This window comes from Mustela erminea, chromosome 1 (assembly GCF_009829155.1).
Source record: "Mustela erminea isolate mMusErm1 chromosome 1, mMusErm1.Pri, whole genome shotgun sequence".
Classification (NCBI taxonomy): domain Eukaryota; kingdom Metazoa; phylum Chordata; class Mammalia; order Carnivora; family Mustelidae; genus Mustela; species Mustela erminea.
In genome coordinates this window covers 39,285,358-39,299,266 of record NC_045614.1, presented here as the reverse complement: position 1 = coordinate 39,299,266, position 13,909 = coordinate 39,285,358, and the positions used below count along the sequence as shown (strand labels likewise).

At 45.7% G+C, this 13,909-nt stretch overlaps 1 protein-coding gene across 3 annotated transcripts in view; it reads left to right on the top strand.

Moving 5' to 3' along the window:
• The window catches only part of EIF4E3 (eukaryotic translation initiation factor 4E family member 3), a 187,176-nt gene that overhangs the window by 14,094 nt on the left and 159,173 nt on the right, over nt 1-13,909 (top strand). For all 3 annotated transcript variants that reach the window (XM_032359654.1, XM_032359645.1, XM_032359659.1), the window contains exons 3-4: nt 10,120-10,214; nt 11,720-11,780. In XM_032359654.1, coding sequence (XP_032215545.1) covers nt 10,120-10,214; nt 11,720-11,780 — 156 coding nt within the window. The remainder of the gene's footprint in view (nt 1-10,119; nt 10,215-11,719; nt 11,781-13,909) is intronic.

The window sequence follows — 13,909 nt, the reverse complement described above, 5'->3', positions numbered from 1 at the left end:
ATCGGAATGCGGGTTGAGCATGAAAGTGGAAGGTCTCAAGCCTGTTTCCTACTTCCCGTTTAGCTTCCATCATTCTAAATTAAGCAAGTATCAACACCTTTAATTTCTGTAAAGTGGGTATAACACGAGTACCTCTCTCTAGAGTGGTCAGGAAGAGTAAGGTACTGTGCCCAGCAGGATACCTGATACACTGTAGCTTCTCAACACCTGGAAGCTCTTAGTCCTGGCCATTCTTTCTCTAACCAACCCTTATGAAGAAGATTTCTGAAAAACCTGATTTATTTAGTTGATCACATTTCCATTTTCTTTAAAAGTGTGTCTTTTAAAGTCTGTCAAGTATGTCCCCCTTTTTGAGGTTAATGCACCGTTATAGACAGAATAAGGATTTAAGGCTGCTGTCTACTTGCAGTGACTTTATGTTTAGAATGTTCTAGAAGGGCCCAATTTAACATGTTCCTGTTGTGTCTCTAAATCTTTTAATGCCACTGGACATTTAGAACTAGCACAAAGTTCCTTTTTTTTCAGAGCTTCTCCCACTCTCTGTTTCAGAAAATTTGATACTCTCAGTTTTCGGTGGTCCCCAAAATCTGATGGTAAGGTGCCATGCATGGCCACCGAGCCCGATGTAAAGACACAGTCCAGACCATAGTCCATTTCTGATCTAGTTGGGAAAATGGCATAAGCATGTGGAAAGCAAAAGAACAGTGCTGCCGTAAATAATCGTGCGGTGCCAAGTACAAGCAGTGTCACAAGGCAGCACGTGGGCCACTATCCAGAGGAATGAAGGCTCTCCGATTCCAGGAAAGGCTTCCCCTTGCTTTTTCCCTGTGGTGATGTTGTGGACTTTCATTCCCTCTTACGTAGTAGTCATTGTATGAACCTCGGAACCCTCGATTTTGAAACCTGTTTTCAAATGGAAGTTCTTAGATCCCTTTGACTTAGGGGGGTGCTCAGTAGACTTTTCCCCACTCCATTATGACACGGGCCTCAGATCTTTGCTTGGGACTCCAGGGCGGACATTGGTAAAGTCAGATCGTGGGGTCTGTTTGTTTCCCTGACCCTGTGTGACCACAGACCATTTGGTTGAGTCTTGGCATCTAGCAGCAAGTCAGAAAGGGTCTTCAGGACCAATTTTTAAAGTACCCCCATTGGCACATACTAGGAAATACTTTCTTGAAAACTATATTGGGAGATAATTTATATTCGGTAAATGTAGATTACGTAAGTGTGCAGTTTGATAAGTTTTGACAAAGGTATGCAGGCATGTAACCATAACCCAGATCAAGATAAAAAAGATTTGCATCGTCAGAAAGTCCCTCCTTTCCTTCTGTTTATCCTTCTCCTCCAGAAGCAGCCACTATTCACATTTCTATCACCATGTATCTTTCTGTGTTTTACTGAACATTCTGTAAATGGAATCACACCGTACCATAGTCTCTTGTGTCTGTTATTCCTTTCCGCCAATAAATACCGAAGGATTGGGGCACCTGGATGGCTCAGTTGGTTAAGTAGCCAACTCTTGATTTTGTCTTGGGTCATGATCTCAGGGTCCTGGGATCGAGCCCCCTGTCAGGCTTTCCACCGAACAGGGAGTTGGCTTGAGGCTTCCCTCTCCCCCTCTCCCTCTGCCCCTTCCCACCACGAGCCCACCACGAGGTCGCTCTCTCTCTCTCTCTCTCAAATAAATAAATCTCTTATAAATAAAATCTTTTAAATAAATACGTACATGTATAGGACATACTAAAGGACCGAAGGACTAAATGAGAAGTTAAGAAATGAACCACTTTTCCTGAACCACAACGAACTACTTGCATAAGGATCCTGTAAGCTGTTGGCTCCATTCTTAATGGGGGCAAAAACTGATCCTTGGTGGGGTGAAAAATCCTACTCTTTTTATACATAAAGCATAGCTGTCTATCCAGTACATAAGCAAATGAACAGCTCTGCTGTGGTATTAACATTTCACAAGGGAGTGATTAGAAAAAAGGGTTCTTTGGGGGTGGGGCAGAGGGCCATGATAATGAAACACTGCCCCAAGTGGTCAGGAGGTTCTTTCATATCTCCCATGTGCCCCTGTCTGCCTTGGTTTCCTTATCTGTCTGGCTGAGGTCAGAGCGCTGCCTACTCCCTAAGGTTGATCTAGGGTTAAATGAGATTGCATATGGTTCTTAGTCGTGCTTGGCACCTCATACCCAGACTTTGGCAGCTTTTCCTAAAGTGGTGTTGGATGCTACCCCTTGGCATCATCAGTTGACAGGCGAGGATGTGGGTGAGGGTGTAGCGTCGTCACGCTGCCTGGGTTCCTATCCTGTATCTGCCACTCACTTGCTCGTACAAGTTGCTTAACTTCTCTGTATCTGCTTACTCATCTCCAGGATGGGAACAGTCTCAATACTGATTGTATCATGGGGCCCTGAGAGTGAAATGGCACAAGGAGGTGAAAAGCCCATGGTCAGGTCCAATAATAATAATAATAAGAGGCCCGTCTCCCATGGCTCACCAGCTTCTCCTGAGCATCTTCTCGCGTTGCCCTCAGTCATGTTTTCTCTCAGACGGCTGCGCGCCACTCCTTTTCAGTGATTGATTTCAAGCAGTTGTTCCCCAGATGATGTTCCTGCTGCCACCCCGACTGTGGAAAACACATTTAACTTATCAGTAACTTCTGGGATTCCAGCCTCTGCATGTCCTCAACATTTGCGAACGGCCCTGAGTATTTAACAACTGGCTTTGGTGCCAGTTTTTAAGTCATTTGAGGACGTGCTTCGGTTCCCCTGTGTTCTTATTCTGTGATTATATATCAATTCTTGGACCTTCGCTCTTTCAGCACTAAAAAAAACCCTGCATCCCTGATTGTGTCTGTGATCCCCCCCATCTCTCTTTGGGTGAAATTGAGCATCCTGTGTTATTAATGACTGCTTTATACAGCAGGATAAAATACGTCTCTTTGTACTTTAAAGCCCTTCAGTAAATCAGAGGTGTTGATGGGGGTGGGGGAGGAATTGTTATCCCCATTGATTAGCTGCGGAGACTGAGACTGAGAGGTTAGTGCTCTAAAACACCCAGTGGAATCAGCCAACCTTGCCATGCCCCAGGGACTAGAACCACGCCCCCCCCCCCTTCTAGATCATTTCTTTCCTTTCACTCCGCCCTGACTTGGGGTTGGTGGGGGGAGGCCCATGCCTCCAGACAGCCCACTAACCCCTGCTAAGGACACTCACTGTAGCCAACAATAATTCTCTTTGCTTGGAGTTAAATTTATTCCTTACTTTCCTGCCATTCTTGGAAAATTCCATTTTTCATCTACTTGCGTTTTCCAGATGCTTATTGATTCCGTTTACTCTTTTGTAAACATTTCCAAATTTTCCACATTTCTCCTGTGTTTTTATGCCCTAAATGGATGCAGTACAGAAGAGAACCACAGCTTCTGAGCAAGCCTAATTCTACCTGTGGGAGAAGGAAGAGCTACCTGCCAAATAGTATTTGCAAGGGAGGGCTCCCTCATCCCCACTCTCTTTTAGTGTTGCTGCTGCAAAACCCAGCAATTCCACCCCCAAAACCCATTCCTCCGCAGCATTCTGTCCCACCTCGGTCATCTGTGTTATCCGCTTCAAGGTTTTGCCACACCGTGTCCCACTTGTGTTGTGTTCTACCCAATATTTTGCATAAATTGGCTGACTTTTTACTTAAATTTGCATAATACAGAAACTTCATGTTTTTTCTGTGAATGGATATCCAGCATCACTTATTATAAACAGAAAGGCTTCATCAAAAATGCATACAACATGTTAAAACTATGACAATGTTCCTTCTGTACCTGTGTCCTGCCAGTGACGTCAAGACATCCTCCCTCATGGGACGGCGTGATGTGGTCAGATCATTGAAGTTAGCATGACAGATTGCCTTCCAAATCATTGGGGAGCGAGAGCGGTCCCTTTCAGAAAGAGGGGTTTATAGGTCAGTACTGACAATGAAGAAGGAGGTGAAGATTGATTCAAGTTTTGAACACAGATGGGCAGCCCACCATGGGTGGCCTCCTGCAATAGAATGACCTGGAATGAACCGTTTGGGGGAAGATTTCTTACTGAAGTAAGAAACACAAACATACCATGTTGAAGAGACAAAGAGAAGGACCTGCAGCCAGGTCTACCTCATAGGTCTGTGGAACACAGACTTAATTTGGAGTAAGACAGGATTCTTTATCATTGAATTTGTTCATGATGTATATAATGAGATCAGCATTCACAGTCACCGCCCATCTGTGCAGAAACAGAACTGCAGTGGTTACCCGTGGTCCTCTCTCTCTGCTGGCTTTTCTCTACCTTCCTTTGGCTCACTACGAGGCTGGGTTTACCAAACAGAGGGACTTTAGCTTATTCAGTTACTAAGTAATTATGAATCATTATTCCAATTGAACAAATAGGAGTATAAGCCCTAAGGAAGTAAGTAAGTTTTAGGCCAACTGATTTTTGGATTGTTGAGCCTGTTGATTTGAACCAAGGTTATGTCACATCAAAACACCTGGTATCAGGTGTTTTGGCATGGGGGGCCACTGTGCTGGTGGGGGCTGAAGGCAGAAATGAAGTCTTGCACATAATTTAGTCACTTCAAATGTAAAACTGGGTCTCCAAAGGGGCTCAAAATATGTCACCCCTCAAAATGCCACTCTAGCATAAGAATTCTGTTAAGCTGAAGGCAGTTGAGAAACGGCGGGCAGGGGAGGAAGGCCGTGCTCTCCTGTCTGCCTAACATCAGGCATGAATTTCCCTTTGAAGGGTGGCATAAACTTCCATTTGTAAAGGTAGCCCCTTTTCTTATCCCTCGAGTCTGCATAGCAAAGCTTACTCCACAGCGGTGACTCCCATGTAGGTTCTGTCACTTCCTCCAATGGACTACCTGTCAGGGCCCCAAACCTCTTTTCCTTTATTCATTCCCTTTTTGCACTTTATCACCCTTTGTTATGATGGTATACAAGCTTCCAAGGCTGGCCACTTTCTTGAGCTTTCACTTCCATTTTCTGAAGCCCCTGTGCCCTTTAAAGTATTAACATTAATAAGGAAGTATACACTGGTGGCCTTATGTGGGAAGCAGTGCTTCCTTCTGCAGAAATACTGCTCTGATGTGTTTCCCCAGGTTTTTCTGTGGGTTCTCGCCTCTCAAAGTACGAATCCCACTTAGCTCCCCCATTCAGACTCTGTGATTTATTCGGCAACTTCCTGTAGGGTGGGAGAGTGCCCTGATTGCATTTTACCCACGTGATGATTAGTCCTTCCAACTTGGGTTCTCTCTTGAAGTCAGGCCGCCTTGGAATTCAAAACAAAACCCATTTCTCTCTCAAGTACCCAGCTCTTGCCGATCAGAAGCACTTTGCTTTCAGCCTACAGTGTCTGCTGTCAGGTAAAAACATCCTTGAAGTTCTTCCCTTGTTGCCTTGTTTGCTCTGTGTTCTCTCTGTCCTCCCTGCAAATATCATTGATTCAGTTGGTGGGAAGCAAGCTCTAGAACTAGAAACCCATTCCTATGGAATAGAAATACTTGCTTCTTATTTAAAAAGTACTCTCCTGCTTCAGATGCAGTGGCCCTCAGAAGAAATTCTGGATTTTGTTGTTTTCCAGTGGGGGAGAGTGTTTGCTGAGTGTTTTTATTTTATTTTACACCTGCTCCTCTATCACAACACGGCATTTTTTTTCTTTGCTACTATTTTCAAGTATGGTCTCTTTCTCATTTCTTCAGAACATTCCAGTAGAAAATTGAGGAAGAAATTTGTCAGTTTTTCTGGTAATGAAGGATTATCTGTTAGGCAGAAGACCATCAGATGGGGCATAATTGCTCCCATCAGAACTGGTAGATTGGGGATTTATCAGTTGGTCACACCGTCTCGTGAGTCTGACCACACCTTGCTTCCTTGCTGGAGGCATATCACAAACTCTTACTTCATCTCTAACCATTAAATCATCCAATGCAGTAGCTGTATCTGCTCGATACGTAGAGGAGGAAGTTAGTGCTTCATGAGCTGTGAAGGTGATCCTGAGAACTCTGGTCCTAAACGCAGCTAGACTTGAATTTATAGCTTCGTAGGACCACCATCTGCCCTGCCTCCATTCTTCACAGAGGGTCCCCGAATGATGCTTGAGAACTTACCCACTGAGATGTGGGCTCCGTGGGCAAGGCTGGCCCTCACATGTTCAGTTCTGTTCCCCCAAGAGCTCATCACAGTACCTCCTTGTGACTGGTGCCTGCCAATGTTGCCCAAATGAAGGATGCCCGACTTTTATACCTTCCCTCACCCCAGGGGATCATTTCAGGCTTTTGAAAAAAGCACTTGGCTCTGATTTATCAACGTTGTGCTTACTTTTACTCCAATCTGCTGTTTGCAGGACTTTGAATTAATTATAGGAATTCTAAAAATTTTAGGCTTTTGATATCTATGGGCAAGTCCCTATTGATAGTAAAATTTAGGTCTTTTTCTTTTCTTTCCTTTTCTTTTCTTTTCTTTTTTTAAAGATTTTACTTATTTGACAGACAGAGATCACAAGTAGGCAGAGAGGCAGGCGGCGGGGGTGGGGATGCAGGCTCCCCGCTGAGCAGAGAGCCCGATGTGGGGCTCGACCCCAGGACTCTGGGATCCTGACCTGAGCGGAAGGCAGAGGCTTTAACCCACTGAGCCACCCAGGCACCCCAAATTCAGGTCTTTCAACAAAACTAAAAATGTGTTACAGAGAACATGATCATGAATTTCAAGCTTCCGGAGAAAGAGCGCTTTTACTTTCTCGAAGCAGGAGGAGGGTCTCAGGAGTGTGTAATGCTGGACTCCTTCCTGAAACTGTTTCTCTATCATGTTTATGGGCATCCCCCCCATATCTAGCTGGGGTGCCTTCCAAGGCCCCCCCCCATGGATGCCTGAAACACTGCATAGTACTGAAGCCCATACATAGTAGGTTTTTTACCTGCACATACGCACTCATGATAAAGTCTAATTTAAAAATTAGGCACAGGAGGGGTGCCTGGGTGGCTCAGTGGGTAAAGCCTCTGCTTTCAGCTCAGGTCATGATCTCAGGGTCCTGGGATCGGGCCCCGCATCGGGCTCTGTGCTGCCAGGGAGCCTGCTTCTTCCTCTCTCTTTCTGCCTGCCTCTGCCTACTTGTGATCTCTCTCTCTCTGTGTCAAATAAATAAATAAAATCTTTAAAAAAAAATTAGGCACAGGAAGAGATTAACAATAACTAATACTCAAATACAACTATAACTCCGTACCATAATAAAAGTTATGTGAATGTGCTCTCTCTCTCTCTCAGAATACCTTATTGTACTGTACTAACCCTTCTTATGAGGGGAGATAATAAAATGTGTACATGGTGAGGGAAATGACAAAGGCGTGTAACATAGCACCAAGACATTCTTTCTTTCTTTATCTCTTTTTTTAAATTTTATTTATTTGAGAGAGTGAAAGAGAGAAAGCATGGGGGGAGGGTCTGAAAAGGGAACCCAATGTGGGACTCGATCCTAGGACTCTGGGGTCATGACCTGAGCAGAAGGCAGACACTTAACCAATTGAGCTACCCAGGGGTATGTAGACCTTCTGATGTTCTGTCAGAAGGAGGATTCTTCGCTTCTGGACTGCAGTTTACCACAGATAACTAATTTAACAAATATTCCACATATTGGATGAGGGGCTGGAAATAGGCTGGAAACAGACTCCTGTAGGGCTATGTACTTCTTAAATGGGGCTCTTTTCAGTGATGTCACCAGATATTTTGCTCCTGTTTTGTGCTTATTCACAAACGTGTGAAGATGTGCCTTCATAAGTACTGAAGTCAGAATTCAGTCTGTTGCTGTGTCTTCTTGGGCCATCATCTCCTGTCAGATTTGCCAAGACTAAAAAAGTCAGTTGTCTGTTTATTTTCAAGAGAAGCCGTTAAAGAACTACAAACCTCAGCGCGATCCTTAGAGTGATTTCTTTTTGGACACGGAGAAGCATCGTGTTGTTCTTTTCAAGGTGCTTCAGACGCTGGGAATTTCAGCGGGGGTTGGGGGAGAGCAGGAGGGGCAGATGCTCTGGTTTGGATGTCCCATTAGGAGGCTTGATGTTTAACAGCACCAAAGTCCTTCTAGTTAAGCAGGGATTTTTATGCTGGCGTACTTTTATCCATAAATCCCCCACCGGTCACTGCCACCTTATCGCGGTAGTCCCAGACTAGAGCTAAGCACCATACTCAATGTGGCAAAGAGCTTCTCCCCGCAGAAAGACATGTTCAGCAGGCATCCCTCATTCTGTGACTCCTTGACCTGGTCCATGGCTTCCCAGCTGCAGAAAGATGTGTCTAAAACACACAAGACTATTTTCAAAGGAAATAACAGAGTGGTTAAGGGCACTCATTTTGGAATCCAACCGTTTGGTTTCAGATTCCACCTCTGCTCAGCCTGACACCACCGACCAGTCCCGGAGTCACGTTATCTTTTGCACTAACAGCAAACCATTTATCAGGCAAATACCTCCCTAAGGGCTGAGACGCCTCCCTGAGGCCCTGCTGGCACGACTGACCTACTTCCAGCTATTCCTTACGTGGTACCGCTTTAGTATAAGGGATCAAGGTATTCCTGACCAGTCGTCTGCCAGGTGGCTGTTTTCAGTTTTATCTTCTATTTCGTTGTTGCTGTCCTTGCAATTAGTTGGGCTTTAGTTTTTACACCAGACAGGCTTGAACAACTCCTAAGACTTATCATTCAGCGTATATAAACTTTCATTCCGCTGATGTTATTCTGTGGCAGAAGCCCTAGGATTTATTTTTCTGGTTGTTGTGTTGCTCGGGCTGTTTCCCTCAGATCTACCTGAAGACCCACCCAGCCACCCTTTGCTTACCCTACCACACAGAGTGCTATTTCTTGTTTGTGTAGCATTCATAATGCAGTGTTATGATGGCCCATTCCCAACAGTCTGGGAAGGGCTTTCTTATTTGTAAACTGAATCCTCATCCTAATCCCGGTGGTCATACCAAACACTGACTCGTAGGCAGATGAGTCTCGGTGCCTGCATTCCCTTATGTATAAAATAGGAGTAATAACCATGCCCCCAATGAGGCTGTTGGAAGGATAGATGACAGGCATATGTAAAAGTTGGTATAACAGGGCCACTATTAGGAACTACTCTTATTGGTGTCATTCTTATTCTCTTATTTTTCTGTAATCTGTTTTTGTCCACTGGCCACTCTGCATCCGAGTAAGTTCCAGTTGCTAGAAGAGAATACTGTAGTCTGGAGGGCTTAAACAGTAGACATTGATCTCTCACAGGTCTGGGGGCTAGAAGTCCAAGATCAGGGTGCTTGCATGGCTGGGTTCTGGTAAAGGCCATCTTCCGGGTTTATAGACAGATAGCCATGTTCTTGTTATATGCAGACATCCAAAAGAGAAAGAGGGCTTGTTCTCCTTCTTTTCTTGTTGGGACACTAATCTCATCATGGGGGCTCTATTCTTCTGACCTCATTAGCTCCCAAAGACCATACCTCCTAATACCATCCCCTTGGAGGTTAGGGTTTCAGTATATGCATTTGGGGAGGACAGAAACGTGTGGTCCCATATTTTGGGCAACTTGTTGCTTTAGTAACTGAGCTGTTCCCTATTCCTTCTAGGAGGGGAGAGGAAAGAAGAGAGTGCATAAGGTGATCTCTCTTTGCCGCCTCCTCCTCCATAAGCCATCCCCTAACCCAAAGTGGAACAGTTCCCTTCTGGACTTTGAAAGAAAGTGGTCTGTGTTACAAGGAAATAAGGTTCATTACATATATTCAGCACTCAGGTCTGTATCAGATGCCATCCACCTGCTGGAAAAGTCAACAGTAAGGTCCTTGCCCAGGTTTACACGGAGATACATTGCATACGGAAGTTCGTTAAATAGCCGTAGCTTCCTGGGAAGCGAAGAACTTGGCCCACCATCAGCAAGGAACATTCTTTAATGCTGTTACATTTCCTAGCAGAAAACTAGAAAGATTGCTGAAAAGAAAATCTATTTCAAATGGATAGGATTTAATGAGAACTGGCTTTTTTTTTTTCTTTAATGCATTAATTTTATAATCTGGTGGCACAGTAAATCAATACTGGGTATATTAAACAAAGTGTTTTTCTTTTGAAGATATTCTGGAGTGTGTACAATAATATCCCTCCTGTGACTAGCCTGCCTTTGAGATGTAGTTATCATTTAATGAGAGGAGAGAGGCGACCACTTTGGTAAGTGTCTAACTTGTAATTTGAGGTTAAGGCGGGAGGGAAGTGGTTGTGAACCTCATAAAATATTTACTTCATGCCAAATTGGAATGCCAAAGTCATCTTCTCCCGGTAATGATGGAAAGTAATTTCAGCTCTTAATTATGAAGGAAGCTGCTGCCCCAACTTTCCCCTTCACCCTGGGCTCCACAATGATGAGTAGGTTTCTCAGTGTTCCCCACTGAACACCCCATTGTGGTCTCACCAAAAATAGGTTATTGTTCACATGCCAGACTTATGATGCAGCTCCTTTGTATGGGGCGTTGCTGCATTTTGGTTTGTTCTTTCATTTGCACGATAATGACCTAGACCGTGGGGTGTAGAAGCTTCTAGGCTGCTGGGAGATGAGAGGATCAGGTGGAGTATGCACGTCTGCTGTACGCTCGAACCTCAGAGACGTCTCTCACATGGACCCCACAAAAGTGGGGGAATCAGGCACAGCCCAGGGTCTAGAGGAAGGGATCCTTCTTTAATAGCTTGGTGTCATGATGAGAGTAGTAGACGATGAGCCAGTTTGCTTGGGCTGGAGTCCCAATTAGGAATAAACTCGTATATCGTGTCCCTTGCGTGTTCTAAGTGACAGAGACGTCCCCTGGTAGGGCTGATTTCTGCCATACCCAAGCGCTCAGATGTTATTAGGAATCTGACACACTCCGTCAGATTTGCTTTGCTTTCCTCAGAGTTGGTGTAATTGTTCAGAGAGGCTCTGCCTCCGGAGCGGCGGCATGGGTCTTGGGAGCTGCCGTCTTATACCCTCCAAGTTTATCGCTCTCAGCCTTCACCAGACCCCATGTGATGCCAGGGCTGACTGTCCTTGGCCCACCACGGGTTCTTTCCATCGCTGGGCAATCACAGGGCCTAGAAAGAGGCAGTATTTTCACAGCAAACCTGGGTCAGAAGCCCATCTTTGAGGCTAGGATGCGGCATCAGCCCTATCAGAATGGGTCTGACATAGAAGTAGGGGACAAATAGCTCCTTAAAGGGAAATCAGGGCGCTTTTACCAGATGAGCAGGCAGATACTAAATAGGAAATCATGGCGAGTGCCCACCACCGGGGCCGAGTCTCCTATCGGGCATAGAGTGGAAGGTCGATATGAGACTTGGACGAGGCAATGCCATGAATGCGGTGCTGAAGCGTAATGGCTTTCACGCGTGTAAAGCACTTGTATTGATTGTCCTTTCCCAGACAGCATAGGGAACCTCTCATCGCCGCCTGCTTCAAGGTGAGCAGCTGGTGGCCCATCGCCACCCCTGCCCGTGTGGCCACTGAATCCCAGTTTCTTCCCTCCCCATCTTCACCCCCTTTCTTTTTCTTTCCTCCACTTCCTTTTACAGTAAAAGGGCTGCGGGAGAATTTATTGAAGAATGTTCCATGGTTTGTCATTTTTAATGCCATTTGTGGATAAATTAAATGCATGTAGAGTTACTTAATCCTTGAGTCTAATTTCAAACCTCGGTCTCTGATCCAGGGAAGAGGAGAGTAATGCGAAGGGCGGCGTATGGAAGATGAAAGTCCCCAAGGACAGCACGGTAGGTTTGTTCCCGTCCTCTTCTAGAACTGGCTGTGGCTGGGTTGTGGTTGACTGCTTGTGGTGAGCATCTCGGGCTATTTAGGCAGCCCACTTGGTCCTCTCAGAGCAGGACTGGGGGTGAGAAAATCTGTTCTGACCTTCGTGAATTTCTGCCTCCCAGTGTCACCTTGAAAAGGTAGTACCATGTTTCTGTACAGAAACGGTGCAGCCGTGGGACTGTATCGAAAATTCCGAAGAGCTGCACGCTTCTGAACTTTACAGAAAGGCTGGTGCTGGTGGTCATTTCCTCACCAGCCATGACTAGCGTATGGAAGTTGGTATATGAGAGAGAAGCAGATCCCCGCCCACCCACGCCTGGTCCTTCCTCCACTGAGCTTGGTGCGGACACAGGGATGCTTGGGAGGCCACGCATCACACCATGTCGGGGGGGTTCGTGTAAGGTTGTGCCCAGCCTCCCTGTGGGACCGGGGAGAGTCTGCGTGGTAGCACGGCCTGTGAGACAACTGGTTTCTCGTGGTCAAGTCTCAGAAACCGAGATTTTCTAGAATAGGCTCAAATTCATCCTACTGACTAAAAAGTGAACATTCGAACCCATTCTTAAGTTTTGGGAAACCAAAACACTTCTTTGAAAATGGATGAAAGGGCAGAAGCTACCCGAATCACCTCTTCATGGTTTCTTTCATGTGGATAAGCTCAAAGAATTACAGTGTCTCCAGAGACCCATAGGTTTGAGTCATTTCCCTATAAGCACAAACCTAAAGATGTGAACAGATTTATTTGTTAATGAAGCAGACTGTCCCCAAGATGCATAGCTCCAGGATTTGCCTGTTACTTGGCTTTCCCAAAAATGTCAGGGCAGCCAACCACCAGGCAAGGCCTGCGAAGCTCCTCCTGCCCCACACCTTTAAGAGGAGAGAACGTAAGTTCTTAATTTCAGCGAGAGCACGGTTTCCTTTTCATGTGCTTGATTGACTCACACCAGACTTTGAGTGCTGGTAGATACAAATGTGTGATGTCCGCTTGTGGTGAACGGTAGCTGATGGGCACGTTCGTCCTTTCTCTCCTCGTTCATCTGCCGTCACAGATACTAGCACATTGACGTCTGTACAGGTGTCCTTTTCACTCACTGCCACTTGTGGAGGAGTGGGGTCTGGTGAGCCAACCTTGTCTGATGTCACAGCGGGGGAGGGAACCTCCCCTTTCCCCTAACTTACTTGCAATGCTCTCAACTTCATCATGAAAGTGTAAGACGCCACAGGTGGGACAAAGAGAATGGAGAGGATGATCTCCAGAAGGGAGACCAGCGGAGCCAAAGGGAGCATCTAGAAAAGGGAAAAGACATTCTCTCTTGTGAGTGAAAGCTCCTGGTGCTTAACAGCTATCATCTTGGTTAAAAATTCAGCTAGGCTGCTTTCAATGTATTAGGACATAGTAATAAACACCATTATTTATAGTTAATATGTAGCGAGCACCTGGCATAGAGCAAACTTGTTGCTATTTGTGGAACAGATTTTAAGTATTAACTTCTTTTGCTGCAGTCACAGTGCTAAGCCCTTTGAATACATTTGTTGACTAATTTCATGGTCACAGCAGCCCTGGGAGATCAGCCTGTTGTTATTCCCCGCTCACAGCAGCCCTGGGAGATCAGCCTGTTGTTATTCCCCGCTTGCCTGAGGAAACTGATATTCCCTTAGTCTGTCTGCTCCCTGACCAAGCAGCCTGGCAAGATTCAAACCCAGTTCTGGGAGAGTTTAGGGCCTGTTAGCTCTGGCAAGGAAGATACATGGGACCAAGAGCTTTTTGAGGGGGAATAACTATAAGAACTTTTAGGCCCTCAGCTGCCTGTGAGCGCTTGCTGGCCATTGACTGGATGGCCTGCGTAGTCCCAGTAGTCCCTGGGGTAGAAGGGACTCCAGGTTTCTCACTTGCAGGAGGTGGGTGGGAACACGAACTGAGTCTTCCACGAGACGCCTGCACACACACACATCAAGTTCTGCCCCTTGATGTAGCAGTGTGTCTCCGCTGGATGGGAATTTGCAAGTCTCTAACCTTCCTTAAGAGCTCATCACTGCGGTAACCTCTTAAGTACCTCGTAAATTGCCAGAAGAACAGACAAGGAAGGGTTTT